This window comes from Toxotes jaculatrix, chromosome 23, assembly GCF_017976425.1.
Source record: "Toxotes jaculatrix isolate fToxJac2 chromosome 23, fToxJac2.pri, whole genome shotgun sequence".
Taxonomy (NCBI): Eukaryota; Metazoa; Chordata; class Actinopteri; family Toxotidae; genus Toxotes; species Toxotes jaculatrix.
Window position 1 is genome coordinate 2,599,438 of NC_054416.1, and position 12,584 is coordinate 2,612,021.

Genomic DNA, 12,584 nt, shown 5'->3' on the forward strand with positions numbered 1-12,584 from the left:
GGCAGGTAGGGCGTGGGAGCAAGTAGGGCGTGGGAACAAGCGCCCGGCGAAAATACTGTACTGGATGTTAATGAGGCTATGATCAGTATTTTTAGATCACTTCTGATATGTGCAGGGTCTCTCGGCTCTGCTGAGCGTTTTAGCATCTTCCAGCTAACTGTTTTGGGTTTTTTTTGGTTTACTGTGTTGTTTCACTGCTCACACTGTCATTTCCAACAGAGGCAGGCAGCTGTTTTCAGCAAAAACAGCTGCCTGCCTCTTAAAATCTCACTGAGCGCCAACTGCTCAACAGCTCACAGACAAAGTTTGTGACTAGCTGGTGGACACAGTGGACCATTTAGTGGCTCAAGAGCCAGATATTTTCCCTCAGCAGTTGTAGAGTAGAGCAAAAACAGAAAACTAGCCTGACAGTTTCACTCTTCACCACGATACCCAATGTGTATATTTATTTAGTATGTGTTTAGAACTACTTTGATTCATTTAAAGCCTGGTTTTATTTTCACACTGGCTCTTTTAAACGTGGACTTTGCGCAAAGAATGAGTTTTTTTCGTCTTCTTGAAGATTTGTTATTGGAGCCAGACTCAACTGGCAAATCCTCATCAGGATGATCCTGCACTTCAAAGAGGATTCAGCCTCTAAAACGCGTCTGATTAATGCAGTTTGACTGTTTAAAATCACAGGGAACATTATCAGAGTCCTCTCTCAGTCGTGTCCTGCCTCATCCTGTTGACGTACTCTGTGCACCAGCATTTTGTCATGTCTTTATTGATGCATCTGTTTCCAGTTGACAGCCGTTGCGAGACAAACCCGCTGTGTGAGTTAGTCTCGGCTTTCATTGTGATTTATAACGTGAGGCTGGTGCCAGAGGAGTAATCCTTTCAGAGTTGTTTTCATTTGCTGCAGATAATTGGCCCGATGGTCACTGATGATTAGATTCAGTTTACTCCAAACCAGAGTAAACATTACCCACAAACAGGTGATGACTCAATAAGAAATACTCTAATTACCATGAAATCATGTATGAACATGACTTAACAGTTCTAAACACTGAGCCATCAAACTTGATTACTCCGTGGCCTGGACGTCTTTCTCTACTAAACCCAAGACTTTTGCAGTAAATGTCCATCATGAGGACAGGACCACTGGTCAAGATGACTCCTGGGCGTTGTATGTCTTTCTGCCGCAGACCCTCGGGGACGTCATGCGGCCGTTCTTGACTCACCGTCTCTGTCAGCGAGTCATAGTCTGTTTCTGGCCACACACAATCTCAGTGATGAGAAATCTGGAGCAGTGAAGATGGAGAGGAAGTGTCTTAATGAGCGTGTGGGCGCTTTGCATATGGATTCAGTTTTTGCATGTGGGTGGTTGACATCTCTGTGTGTCACTGAATTAACTTTTCAGTGTGTGTGGCTGGACTCGATGCGTGCACGTGGGGTGTGTGTGTGTGTGTTTATTAGAGAATGTGAGTGCATTGTTGCTGCTTTGTAATGACTCAGTGTATTCTTGAGCTCAGTTCCTGTGGCTGAGACTTCACATGGGGCTCGAGTTACCGACCTACTCGTGGCTTCTGCATTCTCACACTTCAAACACACACACACTCAAACACCAGTTGTATTTTCACATAGCACACTTGTCTTTCTTTCCTTCTTTTTCTAACTTGTTTTTTTTTATTTATTTTGTGTTTCTTTCTGGTGTTGTTACTGGTTTTTTTGGTCCGTCTTCTCCTGAGAAACTTCATCTTCACCTCATTTGCTTCTCTCTCATATCAGTCATCCTGTTCCCAGGCCTGCCATTGTCTCGGTGCACATTACAAAGCAGCAGAAACATCTCGATGTGGTAATAGGCCAATTCAAGGTGTCATCCTACACCCGAAAGTGTCAGATCTCATCTCTGCAGCACCTTTTTGTGTGTGTGTGTGTGTGTGTGTGTGTGCAGGGCGAAAAAGAAAACATGCAAAAGGATGACGTGTGTGTACATTTTCCTGAGGGCAAGACAAAGCAAGCAAATATTTAGGCGCAAGAACTGCTTATGTAGTTGTGTGTGTGTGTGTATTTTAAGCAATCCAATCTGCTCCACCGTGTTGCGTCTCTGCCCTCGTGGCCTCACCTGAGGTTATAAGGTGGAGGTTCCCACAGCTTCAGTCGCATCTCGCTGTCTCTGCCGCTGATCATGTAACGCACAGAACAGTGTGACTGACCTTTCACTGCCAAACACCTGAATCAGACTATGAAGACTATTTCTGTGGGTTCTCTCGACCTCCTGGTTGCACTGAATAGGATTCATTCTTGTTCCCTCAAAATTTGTAATTCCCTGTGGCAGAAATTATATTTTGAGTTGTCTGATAAAGTAGATTTGATTAATTTAGCAAATACAACAAATACATTAAAAAAGGAAATGAAATAAGCAGATTCCATGTATATATACTTAATCATAATGTGAGTATCCTAACATAACCCTTGCTTTAAAGAAGCTATGAGGTAGTTTTACTGTAAAAGCCTGACTTAGACACAGCCCCATGGGATTAACATGCAACAAGATCTTTGATTTTGGCCACTTGGGGGCAGCGCAACAAGCTGTAAACATATTTGTTGACATATTATCACCTTATAAAGTTGTTATGGCGAACCCATTAGCGTCCAGCTGACATTCATTTAAAGCCATGTTTCTTCCCACATAATGAATGTAAATCCAATGTTCACTCCCATTCTTTGTTCCTGTTTTTATTTCTATCAACAGTAAATATTTTACTGTTCGGCTGCTGAAGTCTGTCGCTAACAATACGCAACACAGAGAATTCTCTGTGGGGTTTTTTTTTCTCCACCAGCAACACTTTCCACATCTCACACAGCCATTTGATCCACTGTTGACTTTAAAATATAGGTTTGCGCAGCTTGAAGATGGAGGCTGATAGGAAATGGCAATCAAACAAGAAAAACTGGACCTTCATCATTTTAAACGAGGAATTTCAGGGAATTGATCTCTCCCTGTAGACCACACCTAACTCGTAATCAAATAGTTTGAACCCTTTCTGAACTGAGTGTGTCAGCATTCAGAGGAGAGTTAAGAAAGACAGACAAACTAAACTCGCCCCGTGGTAACCGAAACCTCTTAAGCATTTAGTAGTTAAAAAAAAAAAAAAAAAAACGCTGGGTGGACCCTAAAACTGTGAGCCAGCCTGCGTTTGCTTTTGCTACCATAAAAGTGCATTATTCTTTTGCTAATCAAATGCAACAAGTCATTATTTGGTTGAACTGTAAATGCACCCTGTGATGGGGTGACACTGGCGGGCGCTGCTTTGTTTTAAGAGCTCACAAGAAAAAAAAGATTGATCAAACTCAGCTTAAAGAGGTGAAAAGAGTGTGATTGAATCCAGAGAAGTAGGAAATGGAAAGAAAACTTGTCGTTGGGCCAACGAGGACTACAGCAGTCCCACATTAATGTACATTCTCTGTGGTGGTTCTGGTTTGACCCCCCCAAACATCACACGCATCCCGCTGTCCCACCGCGCAACACACCAAAAAACAGATCTATGGTTGCAGTCAGCTTGGTTTTCATTCCGCTTGTTGTTCCACTGCTGAACAGCAGGTTGTAATTTTCCTCCACGGACACTGGAAACTTGCTTGAGGTCATCAAGTGCGACCGAGCCAATTTACGTCCCTGAGCTACAATATAATCCCATTTCGGCTCAAACCCGGCACTTTCTGTAACTTCATGGAACACATGCCAGACGTTGAACACACTCAACCACATCCATTCTGTCACGTTTTCATGAAGCTTTCATCTTACCCCCTCGTGGATTTATAATGTTGAAGTGTTTTTCTAGCAGCAGCCAAACCCACTTAAGGTGTTGATATTGGCTTTAATGAACGTGGTGCCTGTAAATTGAGGTGGGGGAGGGGTTGTAACTTTGGTTTAGTGTAACCGTTGTTTGATGGAGGTTTTCTATGAATTTATTTTTTATATTTTAAGTCCTGTCACGTTTCAAAGTTTTCATCGACCACTGAAAGTTGATCAAAGAACTTTGACGGCATGAAAATGTGAAAATGGTCAAATGAAATGGTGCTACATGTGCATCAGGCCTCAGAGGAGCATCAACAGCAATGAAACTTGGTGTCTAGGATCCAGATCTGGACCAATCTTTGAAACAACAGGCCTTTCTCACGGCAGACATGTTGACTTGCCTTGGAAGAAGCACAGGTGTTGCTAATAACACTAACGAGGGCTCCCTGCCCTGTCAGCCAGCATGCACAGTACCAGCACCCTGAAGCTGAAGCAGCTACATGGAAATTATCTGTCATTCATTTTATTATTTACATTATTTGCTCCGTCTGGAACAAATAACAGACACCTGACTGCTGCCTCGCTGCATGGTAAGCAAGTTATGATTCTGATAATAGTCATAAAACCGCAAAGTTTTACGATGGACTGGGCAGAGATGACAAATTCAAGCTGAGCAATGCAAAGTTATTGGAGCATTTTAAACATTGAATGGTGTTGTTTTTTTTTACTAATTAATAGTTAAAGTTAAATTTTAGTTGTATGACTTTTCTTTGTAACGCAGTGTTTCTTGTTACTTTCACTTGAGCTCTGTCTGAGACCTGAAGCCCACAACACACCAAGACCAAGAGAAGTTTGAGCGATGCCAGTTTCAGGCAAGTAAATGAGATTTTGTTTGTCTGTTTGTTTGTGTCTTTCTTATGAGTGACAACAGTCGTCATATTGTAACGGTGCCTTATCTGCCTGTAAATGAAGTTTACGTGTGAGAACTACTAAAAGCTGATTTGCTCTTTTTCTGAGCCAGAAAATGAGCTTGTTGGTTTTATGTTTTTATGGTGTAATGTGTATTCATCTATAAAAAAAAAAGTAACTGGGGCTGGTTGTTTGGATTTTCCTGCAGTTAATAATTCATATTTCCATTTAAAGAGCCTGCAGATCCCCAGGGCGTCTGCAGCTCTTCTGGATAATTAGATCCGTTTGGGTTGAATTTTTGGGCAGAGTTAAACTGGGGATTGTGTGAGGTGACCTGACTCGATGTACATGTAGGAATGATAAACAGTTTGTTCAACTCTTCGGGGCAACAAATCTAACAGGAGAGTGCAGTTTACACACTTGCACACAGTCCTGAGAAGAGATTTAACCAGCCGCAGTAATTCAAATCACCTGTGTGGGTTTAGCACGGCTGTGCAGGGCCTTTAAAGTTTGTATCTGAATTCTTCACATCATTTTTTAAAAATATAATTTTCTTACATAAATTTGCAATGGGGTAATTTTGCACACAAGATTTTTTTAACCACACATATACAGTAGTTCTGATAATTTGTTGAGTCCAGTGTACAGCAACATGGTCGTGGTAAAATTTACAGCAGCACAGACTGAATTACTTTCTTATAATAAAATCCGAGTTCAGTATAAGTTCACCTCTTTATCGTTTGCCTCACTGCTGCTCTCAGCTTACTGCTCCCTACTGTATCGCCGGGTTGCATCACCTCAACTGAATGAACCCAAACATCCAGTAACAAAGACAACCAGTGGACTTCTGAGCAGCGCCACTGAGTCCGATCCACTCGGCTACTGTGGCACTGAGCTGCCCTCAGTTTTCCAAACGCACCCCACGTTCACACTGTAGCAGCTGTCAATCAAAGCATGGATGAGAATTTTAATCGTACTCGATGTGCTCCAGCGTGGATCAAAGTCCACGGTGTAGTGTTCTGTACGCTGCATATTTTTCATATTTTTTCCATAATGTGGCCCAGATTGCTATCGCAGTAACCTCCACTCACGTTTATTTTCATACCCAACGCCATGCTACAGAAACTTTACATGTGCCCCCACATATTGATCCTATTCCCACTCTGGACTTCATTTAGCCCTTCCAAAACGCCCTGCACATGTGAGTTTTAGTAACCTGGACTCCAGCTGATATTTGATGGAGGGTTATTATATTTGTCATTGATTTATTGATGGCTGGTTAACCGCCGCCCAATGCAGCCATATCCTGATTCCAGGTCTCCGCCTGAACAAAACTTTGCCCAGGTGTCTGTCAAATTCATTCAGCTCGTCTGATGTTTGATTTTCAGGAACATATCTCCCCGTTTCTGCCTTCCCTCAGACAGTGGTGTTGGTATCTCTGATGCACTGTACACTGGGTATTTTAAGCTTCTGTTGACCACCAAAACATTTCTACAAAGCACTAAAGATTTTTCCCCCTGTGGTGCATGTTTGCAGCAACAGCGTGGTTTCCACTTTTCCACTCTACAAATTGAAAACATACCTTTTTTTTTTTTTTTTTAAAGTGTAATAATTCATCTTCCCTGTATTGTGTAACCAATACTGCATTTCTGAGTCTGCTTTTTTTTGGCCACTTGGGGGCAGCACAACAAACTGTAAACATAGCACTGACATATTTCCACCTTTTTAAAGTATATATGATCAACACGTTAGCAAACAGTTGTCTATTTATACATCCTGATACAGAAAGGTCAGAGTTAACCTAACATAGGCTGATTTATCAGTGTTGCTCTTCTTCTCCTCTCACTTACTTCATCCTTTGCTTCTTCTCATACTTCTTTGTCCTGATAATGTTCTTTGAATAGAATCTCTTCAGCCTTTTCTCAACCTGCCTCTATTAACAAGACACATCAAAACAAGTGATATGATCATGATGAGATGAATTAATCAAATGAGCTGTTTTCCTTGGACTGGAAAGCATCCTGTTAACGGAAATCGACTTTTTCCTACATGAATATTTGTTTTGAATTGTTCTCTTTCCAATCGACTGACTGTGTTCTCATCCGTGATTTGTTAAAGTAGGGTGTCACCACATCAAATTGACTGTGAGTTTTCATTTCTAGGACAAACCTCGCCGACCGTGTGTGAAAGAGCAATGGCTCTGAGGCACACGGTTCCATTTTCTCACTCTCCACGGGCCGTTTCCTTCAGCTTCCTGCGACAAACCCTTTGTGTACCAAGGAGGGCTGCTTTAAAGACCTTATCAAAGGCTTAATAATGCTTGTTGCCTTACTGCAGGAATAACTGCATTGTTTAGGTGCCCTGCAAGGTATTCTGACAGCACCACTCCCACTGATTCTGAAATTCCCGTTTCCAATGGCCGGTAGTTGGGGCAGCAGGGTTGAAACAGTAGTATTGTTCTCTCAAAAAAGCGTGTGTGTCAGGTTGAGCGCTTGTCTGGCCCCACTTAGTCTCTTCAGGATGTTTTGGGTTTTCTGTGTGTGTCTGCGTGCATGCATAAGTGTGTGTGTTTGCTCTCCAGCTTTATAAAACTCATTTCCTGGCTGGCTCTTAGGAAAACAGAGGGTATGCTGGGTAATAATACAGGAGACGTAGAGAGAACGCCAGCACTGTTGATATGAAGGGTGTGTGGCAGCGCTGTGATGGATGTGTTGTGTTGGTGTGTGTGTTTGTGTGAGAAAGGAAGACAGAGGAAAAATGGGTGCAGTATGAAGAGAAGGCTGATATGGAGATATAATTTTGTCCTGTAAGCCACATCGTTGTCAAAACAAAGTCTGACTCTTGGACGGGAGCTCAGAGCAGAGCACAGCTGGAAACTGGTTTCTGTGCTGATTTATACCAGGTCCAGATCTCACAGCCCTTCACAGACGCTGCTCAGTGTCTTTCTCAAGGTCTGATGGAGAACAAATGATGGATGCTCTGAGTCCGACCTGAGGTCTGGCACATTCGAATGTAACTGTAAACTGCCTTTGTGCATTATCGTGCGAAGCCGCATGCAACGAAAACACACATAAGACATAATTATGGAGAGAATATAGTATTATACACACACACACACACACACACACACACACACACACACACACACACACACACACACACACACACACACACACACACACACATGACACATGGGCATTGTTCAGTGATACAGACTGAACTGCCAAGTTCAACAGCTCTGGGCTGTGATGTTTTCTTGTTTGAGAATGTCTTTGGCCTCGTGCTGGATTCAGAGCCGACCACTGACAAAGTGTTAGTTTTCAAATGTCACGGCACACACACACACACACACACACACACACACACACACACACACTCCGTCTAACTCACATACAGAAAACTACAGCCCTGCAGGCTGTTTGTTCAGTCAGTTGATCTGATTTCAGTTGCCTAATTAGCTGTTTACCTTTGAGACGTAGATGTTTCAGAGCAGCTCTTACATAAATGAAAATCTAATTTGATCGTCTTGGGCCATTTTCGTTGGGCCGCACAGTGGCTCAGTGGTTAGCAAAACAGTTCCAGGGTTTGGCAGGCAAACGTTCGGTGTGTTTGAATTTTCTTTCTGTTTTCACGTTGGATTTCTGCTCTGCGTTCGAGCACATGGCCTTTGGAATAAAACTGAGTCTCAGCTTTAATTTGAGGGTGTTTACATCCACACCACTGAACACAGATTGAACTGCGGCCATTGTTATACACAGCCCAACTTTTAGTGAACAGAAGGTAATTGGACAAGGTCAGACAAGCCTGAGGAAAGTCAGCATAAAATCTTTTGCAGTCAGTAACTTTTTCAGGGGCTTTTTGGCTTCGGTCTGGTCTTCAGTAAGAGAAAAACATGATTAGGTGGACTGAGGTCAGTCAAGAACATTCCAGTTTAACCATAAAAAAACCCAAATACACTGTTCACCCATTATCATCCTTAAAACAAGTAGTAAGTTGTTGTTTTATTTCAGTTTGGCCAAAACAATGAAAACTCATCAGCGTCCTATTTCTTGGCTGCACTGTAAATTGTCTGTGGGTGTGAAAGTATTTCAGAGCTTGTAATTTTTATGTAGGTGCGTGAAAATAGTTTGGGAACTAACAGGAAGTTAGGCTGTTTTCAGGAGTCCGGCTCTGAGTTGTTATCTTGGAGCCACGTCCATGTGTACTCTCAGCAGCCGGAGCATTCGATTTAGCTGTCATTAATTACTGAGATCATTCGGGATGACAGGGCCTCACACTGTGCAGGCAGGCTCATGGTTTTCATGTTTCTGAGCACAAACAGAGGCATGGGACTAAAGCAGCGTGTGCACCCATGGCTTACTTCTGTATTATCTAACAGGAACAGGAACTGTTGTGACATTGCTCAGAGCTCACTCTGCAGGGTCCTGCAAATGAAAACCATTTAAACAGAGTAGCTGCCACTTATCTGGCAATAACAGTAGGGTACATTACGGATCCCTGGAGGTGCTCGCTTCTCTCCTGTGCCCACTGCTACAGAGGGAGGTCAAAGGTCAGGAGTGGGCTGCAGAACAGAAACCGTGGAGGGCTTTCACTGCCTTCAGCACCCTGAATACATCACAGTTAGCATGGACCTGGAGATATGGAGGTCAGACGACGCTAAAGCTGATTCAAAATCAAATTTTTAATTTATGAATTGCTGATAATCCCACGAATTTGAGTAAATTATACTTCTATAAATTTGAAAGCTATTTAATATTTTTCACGTTCAGTGTTCTCTAGATCTCCACATACACAGGAAAAGTTCAGATATTTGTTTATTTTCTTCCAACAATGTGCTACACATGTTCACAGCTACAAGACTGTCCAGTACAAACACTTCTCATACACATTCATTGCAAAAGATTTCCCAGCTGGTCCAGGGATTTATGCTGCTGTAATATTAGTGTGTATGCTGCATTATCATCCTCGCTGGACCTGAATCACCAAATGATTTGTTTTGGTTGGAGTGCAAGAAAGAAAAGGCTGTATGATTGTTGAAGTTTATCCTGGATAATACACAGATCTAGTGTCAAGATCACAGAGAGCTCGGTATGTGTGATGTGACGTAGCGGCGACGGGCTGAAAGAAAGCCCAACAGAAACAGGACCAGGTGTCACCCAGCCAAAAAAACAAAAAACAAAAAACAGCTAAAACAGCAATGAAATACAAAATGAAATTTGCCTTCAGTTTAGTTCTTTGCACAGAAAAATAAACGGCATGTGTTGTTGTGTTTTCATAACTTCCCCAACAAACCTATAGGATAACGTGACCTTGCGTAGAGTATATACACAGGTATATGTGAACCACTGTGCCAGAGGAGCAGGCTTGGCCTGGATGTCACCTTATTAGAGTGTGTGTTTAAGTGTATTAATCCATTTCTCTCAGGGAAAACAAAGGAAGGTTTCGTACACAAACAAAGAAAGGTGCATGTCGGCGAGTTTGACCTCGATTTCTGAGCTGTCCATGTGAACCAAGCCCTCTGAACAAACATGTATTGTAAGTGCACACACACATTCATTTACACAAACACACTCCCTGCATGCCTCTAACAGATCACTGACATCTACCAGATGGCACAGGGAGGCTGAACAGTGGGGATAAATGAGTGTGTGTCGGAGTTTGTGGGGTCTTCACACTGGATGTGACGCTGGGTGATGTATGTGTCTGTGGAGCACAGACTAGCCTGGATGTGGTGCGATACGTTATGTGCATTTGCTTTATGTGCATACATGTGCACACGTGTGCCTGCCGGAGGAAAAAAACGTGTAGGGGTTGAGCCTGTGCTCGTCGGTGCATGGTTTATTTCTGCAAATGTCCTCTTTACTCTTTACTGTTTTTAAAATATGAAGCTATGCATGAAGATGGGAAACAGAGAGAAACAGCTCTACAAAACACACACAACAGTTTTACAGGCTAGCTGTTTCCCCCTGTTTGTAGCCTTTATTCTAATCTGTCTCCTGACAGACTTGAAGAAAGTGGTATCAAACTTTGCAGTGATGTTAATTCAAGTTTCTGTGCAAAACTCAAAAAGAGAAGAGGACTTGGCTGCAGTAAATCTGCTGCAGCTTCAGCTGTTCTAGGTTTGGTTGAAAAGTGAAGTTATTTTCGGTGGCTCGCTGTTTCAACAAAGTTTCAGTGACAAAGTGAAGCATAGTGCTTAAAGTACTGTTGAAACAACAGATCCATGTAAGCTACACGTCTAAAACAAACATTCACTTTTCAGCCATGCTCTGTGAGCGTGTGTGTGTGTGTGTGTGTGCATGTGTGTGTGTGTGTGTGATTTGCCTGTTTGCTCGGGTATCTGTCATCTTGTTCACATATGTCTGTTGTTTTCCTGTTGGTTGCTTAACTGATCCAAAGTGAATGCAGCTTCACTGGTTAGACAAGAAAGACAGGATAGATAAAATTCTTTCCAAGAAAAAAAAAAAAAGAGAGAACAAGTGAAAGAGAGAGAGAGAAAGAAGACTACAACAACAGAGACGGGTTAAGCTGCATACCACCCTCAGCCTCTTTCTCTCTCTTTCCTTTTATCTTCCTCTGCTGAGATCATTCTTGTTGGCATTTACAAGATTTCTCCCTCTTCTTCCCCCCTGTTTTCATTTCTCCTTTCTTTGCAGTCTCTGTTGTTCAAAAGGCACCGTGTTGCCTCTCACAGTCTTATTGCTGTACAGTATCCAGTACAAAGAGGCAGTTGTTTTTCTCCTGTCCTTTGCATAAAATCCGTAGCTCTAGGGTTGCATGTAGACAAATCCTCAGCAAACTCCAAGTGGTTTTAAGTCCAGTCAGTTTACAAATGAATTACTTTTAAAATCACCACAGTTCATTGTCTAAAACTCATCCGCAGTCATACATATGTACAGTTCTCTCTTGGCACGCTTAAAAAAAAAAGAAAAAAAAAGTTATATTCCACAAATTTTGCTTTGGTTTGATCATTTGATTTTCTTCTGCTACCCTTCAACAATCATTCCTCACATCTTGGATGCAGAGGACCGAGTTTTTATTGTGTGTACATTCTTTGGTCTGCAATCCAAATCCAGGGGTCCGATCGCTTCCCACAGAAAGGTTGTTGACATGCTGAGATACGCTGGGATTCATGTGTTAATTTGGGGTAAAGGCAGCAGGGTGGTTTAAGATTTTTTTTTATTTGGGTGATTCTCATCTAACAGGAAGATCTTCAGTGTTTTTCTGTGGCTTCCTTCTCTTTTTGACATCCAATAGGCAACTTCCCTCCTCAAAAATCCAAAGTAAATCAATATCCTCACATTTATTTTCGCCTGATTGCACATGTATCTCTGTATATCTTGGTTAGGTTTCTCTTAATGGAGAGTAAGGAAGACAAATCCACTCTTTCTTTTCCCTGTCACCCCCTCCTCTTGCCGCGTTCGTCGCTCAAGCGAGGCCTTCAAATCCCAATCCTTCCATCCTTCAATTTACCCGTCCAAGCAAACATTGTGGATCCAAGATCCAGGGCAACATCCCTCACTTCTGTCTTTTTTTTCCCCCAATCAACGGATATTCAAAAGGCCCACCCGTTCATCTATCCATCGTCTCATCTGTTTTGTTCTTTTTTTTCTCCCATCTCTTCCTCTCAGAGGTCCAGACGGAAGGCGCCAAAGTAGCTGGAGGAGTCGTCGGCGTTGACCATGGTGGGGGAAGAGACGGAGACGAAGAGCTCGTCGCCGGCCCTCAGTTCGAATAGTCCTCCCTGGTAGACGGAGTGAAGAGCGTACTCAGCATCTGGAGCCCAGCACTTAGTTCCCACCCCCTTCAGGAGCTGGAGAACAAGACAGAAGAGAAAATAAAGGTAAGGAAGACACTTGACGATTTGTATCGCTCAGCACAAGCATATCAGAAG

The 12,584-nt window shown here is 42.6% G+C and overlaps 1 protein-coding gene across 1 annotated transcript in view; it reads right to left on the minus strand.

The window, feature by feature from the left end:
* Nucleotides 1-9,492: 9,492 nt before the first annotated feature.
* Nucleotides 9,493-12,584, minus strand: part of tnfsf10l (TNF superfamily member 10, like) — a 46,901-nt gene continuing 43,809 nt past the window's right edge. Inside the window, exon 7 of the mRNA XM_041031154.1 lies at nucleotides 9,493-12,503. Within this exon, the coding sequence (XP_040887088.1) occupies nucleotides 12,318-12,503 (186 nt within the window). The 3' untranslated portion in view covers nucleotides 9,493-12,317. The remainder of the gene's footprint in view (nucleotides 12,504-12,584) is intronic.